The 14,147-nt window shown below is 40.3% G+C and overlaps 2 protein-coding genes across 6 annotated transcripts in view; one reads left to right on the forward strand and one right to left on the reverse strand.

Moving 5' to 3' along the window:
- LOC127030720 (uncharacterized) overlaps nucleotides 1-14,147 on the forward strand; it is a 549,169-nt gene that overhangs the window by 525,987 nt on the left and 9,035 nt on the right. The window lies entirely within an intron of this gene.
- The window catches only part of PTPRT (protein tyrosine phosphatase receptor type T), a 778,873-nt gene that overhangs the window by 511,033 nt on the left and 253,693 nt on the right, over nucleotides 1-14,147 (reverse strand). For all 5 annotated transcript variants that reach the window (XM_050917254.1, XM_050917256.1, XM_050917255.1 and 2 more), the window contains exon 3: nucleotides 3,416-3,687. In XM_050917254.1, coding sequence (XP_050773211.1) covers nucleotides 3,416-3,687 — 272 coding nt within the window. The remainder of the gene's footprint in view (nucleotides 1-3,415; nucleotides 3,688-14,147) is intronic.

Below are 14,147 nucleotides of genomic sequence, written 5' to 3' on the forward strand. Positions count from 1 at the left end.
AAAAGGACAAGAACCAAAGTGCTGGAAGGGAAGAAGTCACCATGGCTCAGATTTTTTTTTTAAATCCCCTCCAGTTATTAAAAGTGGGGGAAGAAAGTCCACTCAGCTGTGGAACGTTATCTACTGTAATTCCTATCCCATTTGTTCCTCTGATCAGCAATTTATGTACCTCTCCTACAGTGTGTAGTGGGCAGTTCCTTGCCATTCCTTTTTGCCTCTGATAGAACAGTAAAAGTGTGCTGCATGAAAAGAAAGTGCACTCATTTACTGAATTAAGTCCAAGAAAGTGCACAGAAAGGAGTTTGGAACAGGCCACATGATGGTGCAGTAAACAGGTGGCTGCAAAATTAATGGAGTAAAATATAACTGAAACCTTCAACTATAATGAGTTTCTCCTGGAAAAGTCAGCAAGAGCCCAAAGCATGGCATGCACATTCCTAATAAAGTTTCACTTCACTTAGCCCCTAAAGTGGTATATTAGTGCTTCTGCGTAAATAAAATTGCAGTGGTCCCTTTGCACTGCACAGCTAATCCCTGATCTCACAAAGCCAGCTGACTCCCAACTCCCCACCAGACAGCACTGCAGCTGCTCTCTACATCTGCCTCCCTTGTTTGGATGAACAGTTTCTTCAAGCTAAATAGTTCTGAACCACCCACCTCCCTCCTTCCTCTAGGGAACCATTCAGGAAGAGTAGAGTGTACCTGCACTTGAGTATTTATGATTTATCTGCTGCTTACAAATAGTCCTCTTGGTGTGAAATCTGGCTTAGCTAACTGAAGCCCAACCTCCGTTTGGTAAAGACTAAGAATGAGACAAACATTATGACATTGCAGCCACATCTGGACTTGATCGGCATTTCTAACATCTTTCACTCAAGCAACTCGCTGATGTCACTGAAAAACCCCTGATTAATGGTTGATGACGTCCTGCTGGCAGCAAACAAAAAATCATGGCAAACTACATTAAATCCCCCAGTAGCCCTGGATACACTCAGATGTTGGCAACAAGACAGTAGCTCCTGCTGGGGATGCTCCTGAATGAGTGCTCAGCACTATATGAAAGGGCCATGATCCCGATTAGGATACTGTTATGTGCTCCTATTTGAGTGAAATTGATTAGGAACTTGAACAGCAGCAGAATGAGACTGTCCGCTAGCTCCTTGTGCTAGGAGTGCCCACTGTCATGTCCACAATCTGCATGGAATGCTGGAAGGTCAAAGCATGTAGTCTCAGTTCAGGATTGGTATATGAAGCACCTCACAGTCTAAGACTTAAGAAACTTGACTATTCTTCCCTAGCGCTAATTCCTTCTCTGCCCATTTGAGGCTGACTGCTGGGAAGGGTCTGTTCTTACTCTTTTCGGAAACCAGGACTGGGACAGGATGCAAGGGGTTTGCTGCTCTTAGTCCTGTTCCCAGTGGACGGGTGTCCATACCACAGAAATCACCATCATCGGCACTCACTGGAATTCAGATGGGCTAACTTTCATTCAGCATGCCCTCCAATCTGAAAGGGGCCTGGGCTTTTAAACTAACAGGACTATCAATCTTGGTGCGGGCTGGTGCAGTTCCAGTGGATGTAGTTCTGACCTAGTTCTCGCTCTTTGGGAAAGGGAGAAGAGCTTGAGACACCAGAGAGGAAGTTACTCTAAGACTCAGGGAAGGAGTCAGCCAGGCAGCGGAGGCAAAACTGTGTCACAAGCAGACCTTACTCTAAACATATTCCAATTTATTTAGCAAGCTTACAAGATGGCAAATATCGATCCAAAGATACCCTATTAGATGCCAGGCAGCTGGTGTTAAGTTCAACTCAGTAACTCCAGCAGGGGAAGGGAGGACTCAGGAGAAAAAGCAAATGGATGAAGAGCCCACTCAGATTAGGAATCTGGGCCAAGCTTTCAAAAACAGAGCAACCGCCCAAATGCAAAGGTGAGTGAACAAATGTCAAGCGGTCTAGCTCATGCAGTCATTTGAGGTACATGGGCAGACTGGATTAAGTATGTGCAAATAGTTAAATGTCTAGATAAATGTCATGTACATTTACCCATTTTTACGCAGAGCCATGGTAAATGCAGGTGGAAGGGTTTACACATCCTTATTTTCAGAATACATCAGTGCTGACCACCAACTGGCTCAATAAAGCCCTCTCTTCAGAAGCTGAAAGCCTTCTAGAAGCAGAGTGTTGAAGAAATTCATGGAGGATAGGTCCATCAATTCATGGATAGGTCCATCAATGGCTATTAGCCAGGATGGGCAGGAATGCTGTCCCTAGCCTCTGTTTGCCAGAAGCTAGGAATGAGCGGCAGAGGATGGATCACTTGATGATGATTACCTGTTCTGTCCATTCCCTCTGGGGCACCTGGCAGTGGCCACTGTTGGAAGACAGGATACTGGGCTAGATGGACCTTTGGTCTGACTCAGTAGGGCCATTCTTATGTTCTTAAGAAAGCAGCATCCTTCAAGATGCCTGGAGGCTCCCACCATACAAAATCACCACACACAAGCCCAGTTCTAAAACTAAGACTCTCTACTTGTATAAGCACCACTCATAAGAGGATATCAAAGCATATCAGCTATCAGCAAACAAAGTTTCACAGCACTAATTGGGTAGGTAAGTGTTTACCCCCATTTTACAGATGGGGAAACTAAGGCAGAGAGGTTGCCTCAAAAAGATTCAGAAAGAGACCAAGGAGCAGAGGCAGGACCAAGATCCAGGAATCCTGTCCCTCAGTCAGACAGCTAGAATAAACTGCCTCTTGCCAGCAGGTCCCATCAATCTCTCCCCTCATGTCTGCATGCAGTGTTGCAGAGTTTCTTCTCCTCTAGTGCCACCTTTAGGCCATCTGCCTTTACATGCCAGTCAGCTCTCCAGCTGAAAAGTGGATATTTCAGCTCACTACCAAGGCGACAAAATGTCCAGGTGTAGTCCCAAAGACTCATTAACTATCCTCTGGACCCTGTGTTCATGCCCTTGCCCTTCTCCAGCTCTGCTACTGAGTATTGCTCTGCCCAGCTCAAGTCTTCCTGAGGCCTCTAGCACCTTACCCCTTCACGGGAGTGAGCAAGCCAGTCAGCCAGAAGCTTCTCTCTGCTTGATTCTCAACCTATTTGTAAGGCCCAGATGCCTGTTATTACCTGATTTTTCCCTAGTCCCATCTCCCCTGACTGACAAAAACTACCTCATTACCACCCAGGTGAAGTGAATGACTAACTAGGATTTCAACGCTTTCTTGCCTGTGATGGGGTGAGAGCTCATGATATATTGTAACAATTGCTCCAATATTGTACAGGAAAAAAACCTCAAGTATTGTTATTTCAGAACTTACATTCACGACCTCCTTGGCTAACAATAGCTCAGCCCCAAACTCAGAGCAACAGAGCAAATCTTTGGTGGAGGAAATATTACAAACACATACCTGATAAAAGTGTGGCCAGAATGTACTGATGGCAAGCTCTGCCTTCACCCAACCTTCAGTAACAATCCCTGACACATTCCAGATGGGGTTGCCCTGTGGTCCACCGTTAACCTTCACGTAGACATTCAACGAGCCAGGGCTGGAGCGGTCTCTGCTAGACAGGTAGTAGTGAAAGTCGATGCAGTGAGTGTCATTTTCCTTCAAGGTGGGCAACAGCAAGTGAGCTTTCTGCCCAGATGCCCGTCCAGAGCTATTCACCATCATGAAGGAACCTAAAGAGAAAGAAGGGAAAAGGGGAAGGGAAGAGAAGAGGGGTTTTGGTTTTGGGTTTTCAGAGCAATTGTATCAGAAAAGTAAATGATTCTACATAATCCGCAGCAGTCAGAAAACAAAATGTTCATTTCATGGAGCTGAAGCCTCCTATTTTATGGATATTAAACTTACCAGGTAGAGATACAAGTAGATTTTGGGCCTGCTAACACTGGAGTATTATAAGAGTTCTTATTTTTGAATTTTCTTCTGTGAATCTCATTTTATATAACAGGAGACGAAAATATTGCTTCTGTATTAAAATTAGCATACATCTTTTTGGTCCAGGTTTCATGTATAGGGACTTACCAAATTCATGCCCATGAAAAACTCATCATGGACCATGAAATATGGACTCCCCCATGAAATCTGGCAATTGTAAGTGGGTCACAGTATTGTTACCCTTACTTCTGCGCTGCCTTCAGAGCTGGGCTGCTGGAGAGCAGCCACTGCTGGCTGGGCACCCAGCTCTGAAAGCAGTGACACCACTAGCAGCCGCACAGAAGCAAAGGTGGCAATGCCACAACCTCCCAAAAATAGCCCTGCGAATGCCCCACAACCTCTTTTTGGGTCGGGACCCCCACAGTTACAGAACTGTGAAATTTCAGATTTAAATATCTGAAACTGTGAAATTTAAGATTTTTTTTAAATCCCATGAACATGAAATTTACCAAAATGGACCATGAATTTGGTAGTGCCATATTCATGTAGTAACCAGTCCTACACAATGTGTACACACCCTTACATACCTGGCTCCTCCTATGACATACCCAATATAAAAGGATGCAGTAGGTGAGGTCCCCAGTTGCCATAAGTCAGTGTAGCACCATTGCAGATCTGTGCCACCTTACCCCAGCATAAGATCCAACCCAACATCTCTGCATAGTAAGCCTCTAAACACACTCCCCTGCATTAACAGCACCCCCGGCTGCCAGAGTCCAGAAGAATCAAACATGTGAGTGTTACCGTGACAGGCCAGCTAGGAACAATGCAATAAGGACAGTTAAACCACTCGTGGGAGGAACTGGACACAAGTGGCATTCAGAGTGAAAATTCTGAGTGGGAGGTGGGACAAGATTAGAAGAGATTAATGAGCTTGTTTACCGTGGAGCTTACCTTATATAAACCACAGCAGCAGGTGTTGAGGAACCCACAGTTTGCTACACCAAGCATTTTATTTTGAGACACATTGGTTTTAAACTTGTCTCTTCACAGATGCATCAAGGTGACAAAACACATTAGCAATGAGAAAGCCGTTAAGGGAGTTATTTGGTTTGATTCTATTCAAAGAATTGGCTTTCGGTGTGGGCACACGCAGGAAAATTGGAAAAAAACTATTGAGAGGAGGAAAAAAAATCTGTGTTTCAGCAGCCAGGCATGATAATTTTTAATCAAACGCAACCCTCTTGACATTCTCAGTTCCGATACTGCTGCCAAGTCATGCTACAAATGTATTTCTCTGCTGGCCTTTTGCAGTTCACAGAAGATTGAGTTTGGAAAGGCTCACTTCAGTTCTAACCTATAGAAGTTCCCTTTTCCCTTTCTAAACCATGCTGCAACCGTGTGACAGACACCCAGATAAGCCAGATAAACATTTTGATCAAGTCTGCTCAGTGAACAGCCATATGCTATAAATTTATAATCAACGGACACTGGCAACATTCTCCCACAAAACCCTCTGCCCCCACGCCACCACGTTCATACGCAGTCTCTCTCTCTCAATAAAGGATCAAGAGAGGCAAGGATACAGAAGGAAGTAAGTCTTTTATACTAAAGGGGAAAAAAAAGTCTCTTGATTAGGAAATTCAACCACAATGTAAGTAAAGATGCGAAAACAATTGCACCGAGCAACAAGAAAAGTGCCAGGCAGATCCTTTCAGGGCCATTCTAACCTACATCTCAAGGTGGTAGAAATAGAAATGGATGTTACCCAAGAAACTTCAAATTCAAGCACCCCTGGACTTTCAGAAACTTTAGATCTGAATCCAAACTTTGCAGCTGATCCCTCTCTACAATCGGAAGACCATGCCAAAGCACAGGGTCAAATGCTGGGATTTTAAAAAGTGTTCACTGTTGACCCAGTTCTGCTCCCACTAAATGTAATAGTAAACAGGCTGGATAAAAATCCATAATTAAAAAAAAATCAAATCTTTTTTATTTAAATCAGATGCTTTTTGAGGAAAAAAAACTATCTAAAGATAGTTTTACTTAAGATACATTATAGCTCAAAGATATCTCATCATGGAATAGGGATTACAAATTCTAATTCTATAGTATGAGACAATCTATTCATGTAATGTTTAAGAAAAGTTTTGTAAATGTGTTCCAATAGTTCATGAATTAGAGATCCAATCTTATGAGGTTCCAGGGGCTTTTGTATAGATTATTTAGGTTAGTCTTTCTATCCACCCAATGGGATTCAGTGCTCAGTCTAGAAGATACCATCAGAGATGCTTAGGTTTGCAGTTCTCAAACTGTGGATTTGTGTCTCCAGAGATAACATGCTTGTTAACAGCAAAACAATGTTTTCAAATAAATAAATAATAAATAAATAATATATAGAGGAGAGAAATAACAGACCTCAACTCTATTGTCTCTCAACAAATTTGTGTACACAGAGTCAATCTCTTACCTCTCTCTGAAAGTGCAAAGTTTCAGAAAGTTCAAAGAACAGAAGATGGTTGGGGGTGGAATAGATCTGGACAAGGAGCAGAAGTCTGGAGATAAATGTGAGAAGGGAGGGACAGACAGTAGTAACAAAAGTGAAACTGTTTGAGCAGCATACTCTAGAAGTCTTGAGGTCTTTCTGAGTGTAGCCTTCATTGATTTGAGATCTACCATACCATTCTCTCACTAGAAGGGAAAACCTATAATGTCAGCAGTCTGTAAAAGAAACCCAGTTTGGGAATATTTTAATGAAGTTCCTCTACCTGTGGGTAAGACAGGCTTGTGTGCAAAATGCAAACAGTGCAACAAAGAAACGTAAGGCCACGTTACCCGTATGAAACAACGTCATGAGAAGTGTTCCTTCTCAGGAGGAAGCTGTGCTGAAAATGATAAAAGGAACAGGTCGGAACATGCAGGATCTTCAGATTGGTAAATTTTTTTATTTCATATTTTTTCTTAAGGACTGCCTGTCCTCCTTCTGGACTATTCTTGAATTCTCAAGTTTGAGCAAAAAACATAGTTGTTACTCTGTGGTACTATCATTTTAGATGCAGTTGTGATAAGAAAATAAATAGCTGAAATAGGCAGATCTTCCTTTTACAATTTCACTTTTAAAGCAGTACTGAGTGTCAGTGAATGCAATGAGTAATACTAAATGAGCAGTATGGTAATAATAATTAAATAACTGCATTGACTTATTTTGTTTAGGAGAATCTGTCCTCAACATACAGGATTCTGAAGACTATCTACCTTCAAGATCACCATCATTTTCCATAGTTTCAGAGTTATCTGCCAAAGACAGTGTTTCAGTCACATCATGTATGTCACATAGTCACATCCGAAGAAGTGGGTCTTCAACCACGAAAGCTCATGATACAATACATCTATAAGGTGCTTTACTGCTTTTACAGATCCAGACTAACATGGTTACCCCTCTGATACTTGACATAGTCACAGTATATCATCTGTATCAAAAAGAAAAAAAATCTCCATCATCCTGAAATAACCAGATACGTTTGTGATAAGAACCAGCAGATTACAAAAAATGGTAATTGATGAAAAAATTGCCTGGTTTGTTTATGCAAAAACTCTTCTTTCCTTGTGATTGAGAACCCAAGCTTCATTAACATGGTTCAGTCATTAAGACCAGGATAGAGTCCACCCAACAGAGCAGATGTCACAGGCAAATTGCTGGATAAAGTGTATGAAAGAAAAATTGAGCAGTGTGCAAAAGATCTGGAGAGTGGAATTGTTAACCTGAGTCTTGATGGGTGGAGCAATGTCCACAATGCTCCTGTTGTATGAGCTTGTGTGATAACCAAAGAAGGGAATGTCTTCCTTACAGACACAATTGACACATCAGGAAATGCAGACACAGCAGAATACTTACAAAAAGTAGCAGTAAAAGCTATAACAAACTGTGAAAAAAAAAATGTCTAGTATGCAGTTTGGTCACAGATAATGCTGCAAATGTATCCAAGATGAGAAGAAATTTAGAAGAGAGACTCAAGCCAATAATATATGGCTGCAGTGCTCATTTGATACACCTCCTAGCCTATAGACTTCAGTATTCCAGAAATAAAGGCTAATATTGTTGAAAATGCAAAATATTTCCATAAAAACCACTTTGCAGCAGCAGCTCTGAAAAAGGTGGGAGGAACCAAGCTCACTCTCCCACAAGACGTGCGATGGAACTCAGTAGTGGACTGTTTTGAGCAGTATATCAAGAATTGGTCTAACTTGATGATAGTGTGTGAACAAAATAATGAAAAAATAGATGGCACTGTCACAGCCAAAGTTCTCAACATTGGGTTTAAGAGAAATGCTATACACATGCTGAGTACCCTGAAGCTTATTTCTGTAGCCTTGAACAAAGTGCAGGGAAATAGCTGTTTTATTGCTGATGCTGTTGAAATTTGGAAGGAACTGAGTGAGATCTTAAAAAGAGAAATAGTCAATGACAGAGTTAAATTACAAGCATTCAAAAAAACCAAATGGGACAAGCACTATCTCCAGCTCATTTTCTTGCAAATATTCTCAGTACAGGGGTCAAACCTTAACTGCTGAAGAAGAGGAGTTGGCTATGACATGGACATCCAGCAACCATCCCTCCATAATGCCAGATATAATAAACTTCAGAGCTAAGGGTGAATCATTCAAGAAATATATGTTTGCTGATGATGTTTTAAAGAAAGTCATACCAGTGAACTGCGGGAAATCACTTAAGCACTTGGATTTAGAGACTGTTGAAGTGATAATCTCACTTTTAACAGCAGTAGCTTCTTCTGCTGGTGTAGAAATAATATTTTCTTCCTTTGGACTTATTTATTCCAAATTGAGAAATCGTTTGGGACCTGAAAAAGCAGGAAAGCTTGTTTTTCTTCTCCAGATTATGAAAAAACAGGAAAATGAAGGTAAGATGACTGAATTAGCTGCAGAAAACTAATATTTTAAGTTTCTCATGTTGACCTGGCTGACATGGTCAATTTAATTTTTTTTAATATTTCATTTAACTATTTTAGTTAAAAACAATTTTAACAAAAACAAATCTGATTTTAAAAACTTGAAAGTTTGACTACATTCAAAAATTTATATGCTTGTTTTGTTAAAATATTAGATGTTTGCTGTTGAAGAAAAAAATCCAGAATACATAACGTTGTTTTAGTTAAATAAAACCATTTAAATGTCTGTCTGGTGATGTTCTCCTCCTAAAACAGCATGGCAAGAAAATCCTCCAAATAGTAATGATAACTTGTTGAATTGGAGATATTTATAAAGCCATTGGGAGGTGAACTATCTGTTTCAATTACCTTTGGTAAATGAAATAACCAAACAATCATTCATTTTCTGATATAGCTATAAAACTAATCTGAAAAGTTTTCAAAATAAATCACTTAAAATGTATAGTGTGTATCTTCTAAAAATGAAACCTACTTCTATCTATCTCTGAGTAGTGAAGAATATATGTTAAAGTTATAGCAACCAACAATAATGCACTTTTATGTAGAAATCCATGATTAAGCTGAGCTAATGGTTTAAATCATGATTTAAATCATATCCACCCTGAGAGTAAATCTCTCATTGACGGAAATGAGAGCAGAATGAAGCCAATGCTGAATCCCTTTGAAAATCCCACTCAAACAATCCTATATTTGGGGAAGTTTAAACCTGGATTCAAGCTTCGTGACCTGGGCTCATGCATGGTTAGGAGACACGACACTGATCAGAGGTCAGAGAAACATAGAAGGAACTAACATGTCGGAGATACAAGCCACATTGTTCAACAAATCATTGAAAGACATACAGCTACAATGGTATAAAAACCATAACTAAAAACGGTATTAACCTTAGGTAAAACTGGCAAGCGTTTGTTTTGGTTTTGGTTGTGAAAATAAAAAACATACCTACCCACACTCCCAGTTTTCTACTTTCTTGTGGGAAATTAAACATCTTAAGACAGCAACAAAAAATATGTAGTGAACTGTACACCAAGAGCTTAAGAAACAGTTTTGTGTGTGGTGCAAAAGAACAGGTCTTCATACTTATCAGACACAAGAGTGTTTGTTAAACCAGCTTGAACTTAATTTAGTATTCTTTGATCAACAGGTTATCTTAAACAATATCTTGCTGTTACTGCTAGTGGCCTGAAAAAATCACAATATGAACTTATGTTCAGATCAGTCAGGAACAAGTAGGAAAGGAAGGTGGTAAATGAAATAATTTTTAAAAAATCCACTAGAATAACAGTGAACATAAACACTCTTTCATAGTTAACAACTATACCACTGAAAATTGGTGAGTTAAACAATGAGGTGCTCTCTAGCTGGCCATAAAATTTAAAAAAAATTTCCCCCTTGGTGCATAATGATGCCTTGATAAGCTTCCTATTATTGATGCATCTGCAACGTATATCCTCTTTGCAGACCTGAAATGCTACTATATAGCAGATGGTGGCTATTGTGTTTACACATCAGCACTTTATGATTGCATTTTCTCACGTCTGCAGTAAAAAGAAAGCAGTAATTGAGTTTTTAATGGCTTTGCACACTGTTCATTAAGATTACATGACTGTGTTCTGACAAATGACAGCTGAAGAAATGAGCCACTGACAGCCCCTCGTGATCACTAGAGTAAGACCTCCATTAAATGCCATTTCACTGCTAGTTTTGTACAATCATGCAGTTTAGCAGTGAAAAATATTGCCGTCAATAAAGAATGAGTGCAAAATAAACAGATGGAGGGATAGCTCGGTGGTTTGAGCATTAGCCTGCTAAACCCAGGCTTGTGAGTTTAATCCTTGAGAGGGCCATTTAGGGAACTGGGGCAAAAATCTGTCTAGGGACTAGTCCTGCTTTGAGCAGGGGGTTGGACTAGATGATCTCCTGAGGTCCCTTCCAACCCTGATATTCTCTGATTCTAAGAAATTGCTTGATTGCAAAGTCTGACCTTAAAGTTATTATAATCCATTGGGTAAGGTTCTTCTTAGGGCCAAATTAAATCCCTGAACACATGAATGTACCTTCCAGTAGAACCAGCAGAAGCTCTATGCACATGTTCCGGGGCAGAATTTTTCCCCAAACCATTTCAAAGAGGGGAAAAAAGAACACCACAATGTGAAATTAAAAGACAAAACACTTGAAATAGAACCTACACATGTACAAAGTTTTGTCAGGCATCGGTAGCCAACAGGTCTGCAGCAATAGCATCAACGATGTGCAAGTAAGGGTATAAAAAGAGCAATGCTAATTTCAAATCTGATCAGAAAGTATGAGGGTAAAAGCTATGTTTGTCCAACTGGATAGGAAAGTTAAATATTTTTGGAAAGATAGTTATTTTAAATATTCTAACAGGGAATTACAACGTAATCAACAGATGAGAATGAATATGCATATGTGGGGTTTGCAAGGGAACATGTATAGGAGAAAGTGTATTCTAAAATTTGATGGCAATTTTACACAACATAGTGGGGCAGGCTTGTAATATGGGGGCTGAGGATAATGTGAAAAATAGAGTAAGGTTAAGGGGAACAGAGTTGTAGGTTGTTATTCAGAAAAACATTCCTCCCAACATGTGGGCATATGTAAAAATATTGAACAGCAACAACTTGGGCCAATGTCCATGATGAGAGGGGAGGAGAAAGGAGGACAATTGTACTGGGGCCCTGAGCTCAAAACATCTGCCACATCTGTGTAAATAAAGTGAAATGGGAGGAGTGGGGTCTCCAATTTCTCTCAATGCACCTGATAAACAGTATGGACTCAAATTTCACCTGTGCCGCCTCCCATCAAAATTCTCCCACCATCCAAATCAAGCCACTCTTTCCCTCTAACAAAGAAGTCTGGAAGAACAAATTGACCTTGTGACATGATCTGGAGGTTAACACTAGTGAAGGAAAGTATGAACTGCAGTACATTTCTTCTACACCAAAGTAGAGCAAACCAATCATGTATTTTAACCTGCCCTGGTTATTGAGGCAAATACTCATACCTTTTTAGGTATGTGCCTCAAATGCCATGTTGTTTGCACATATCTTAGTAGGGCACACAGTTACAATATCATCATTGAGGAAACAGTCTATGATGAGCATGACGACACATAGTATTGGATAATGAAAATAATCTACACGGTGTAGTAAAAAAAACAGTTTAGAACTTGTGCACATCCTCAGAAATCTGCTCCCCTCTGGCTGAGGGGAATGAAGGCAGGTGTGCACACAGAAATTCAAAGTTATTTGAGACATTTCTTACAGTTACTATTCCCCTGTCAATTGTTAGGGCAAAAACTGGCCCATGTGTTTTATTTGGCAAGCATGCATTTTATTGAACTAGTCAAGTAATAAAAAAGCTAGAGTCACAAACACTTCCATGCATATAAACAGCAACTTCGGTTCATTTGGATTCATGGCATCATATTCATTCATTTGGATGACTTCCAGAGAGTCACACACGAAATTTAAGGAGTACCATAATTTTAGAAAACAATTATTCTTGTGTAAATTTATACCATGAAAAGAGTTATTCATTTTTCTCCTGTTCCAGAAATTCTATCAGGAAGCAGGACTTGATACCATATTACTTAAATTACCAACCCTATGATACAAATACCAGATATCTAACTAAATATTTGTAGAAAGTAAGGATTAAATTTGTAACAACTATTTGTACTAGTTCCAGTTTGTACACCAGTGTCCTTTGGGGGAAAAAATGTCTGCAGCTCTCTTGCATTATATAAACTCAAAGAATTATGGGACACAATACCCAGAACTAGGAATGAAGATTTCCCCAGTTTCCTAATTGTGAGCCATAGACTTTTTCAGCTAGATTCTGCTGCTCGTGCAATAACTGACTGCAGAAATTTTCAATGATATCTCAGGACTAGACAGAGGTAAATCACAGGTATTATTAAACTATACTCCTTTTTTAAATGGCTTCCAAGGGTTGGAAAATGGTGGCCCTCAGATACTGTTGGATTATCAGCATCTTTCAATGGTTTCCACCCAACTGATAGTTTCCCTTCACTAAGTCTTGAACTAAATAACGTCTAGTGCAGGGGGTCTGTCTGCACCATGGGCAAGAATAACCAGACAGAAAGAACAAGCATTACAGTCACTGGCTAGAAGTGTACAATGGGACACAAAAGAGGATGTGTATTCAGATAAGTGAGTTTGACAGATTTCCTGTGATCCAGAATGTGGATGTTCTCAAAGGCTCTCCTCAGATGGGAATGACTTACTGTGACCAAAGGGAACACCAAGCATTGTCAATGACAGCACAAAGTAGATAATATCCATTCCAAAAGAGCGAAATCATGGGCATTCTTAATGACAGAATGGTCTGGCTGAGGCATAGGACTTGCAGCCTGGAGACCCAGACTCAATTTTTGATTGACAGATTTTCTGCAAGATGTGGTGTCATGGTACAATTCCCCACTCTGAACCTTAGCGTCCAAAAGATGGGGTACCAGCATGAATTCCTCTAAGCTCAATTACCAGCTTAGTACCCATAGCGCTGCCACCAACCAGGAATTCCAGTGCCTGGTACACTCTGGTCCCCACAAAACCTTGCCCGGGGACCCCCAAGACCCAGACCCTCTGGATCTTAACACAAGGAAAGAAAACCCTTTCCCTCACCGTTGCCTCTCCCAGACTTCCCCTCCCTGGGTTATCCTGGAAGATCACTGTGATTCAAACTCCTTGAATCTTTAAACAGAGAGGAAAATTCACCTTCCTCCCTCCTTCTCTCTACCCCTCCCAGATTCTCCCTGAGAGAGAAAGTAATCCTAACACAGAGAGAATTTAGCCTCTCTCTCCCCCTTCCCTCCTTTCTCCCCACCAATTCCCTGGTGAATCCAGACCCAGTCCCCTGGGGTCTCACCAGAATAAAAAAACAATCAGGTTCTTAAACAAGAAAAGCTTTTAATTAAAGAAAGAAAAAACAGTAAAAATTATCTTTGTAAATTTAAAATGGAATAGGTACAGGGTCTTTCAGCTATAGACACTGGGAATACCCTCCCAGCCTAAGTATACAAGTACAAATTAAAATCTTTTCAGCAAAATACCAATTTGAACTCCTTTCAGCCAAATACACATTTGCAAATAAAGAAAACAAACATAAGCCTAACTCGCTTTATCTACCTAGTACTTACTATTTTGAATCTATAAGAGCCCTGTATCAGGGAGATTGGAGAGAAACCTGGTTGCACATCTGGCCCCTCTGAGCCCACAGAGTGAACAACAACCAAAACTAACAGCACAGCA

The sequence above is a fragment of the Gopherus flavomarginatus genome, chromosome 11 (genome assembly GCF_025201925.1).
Source record: "Gopherus flavomarginatus isolate rGopFla2 chromosome 11, rGopFla2.mat.asm, whole genome shotgun sequence".
Classification (NCBI taxonomy): Eukaryota; Metazoa; Chordata; order Testudines; family Testudinidae; genus Gopherus; species Gopherus flavomarginatus.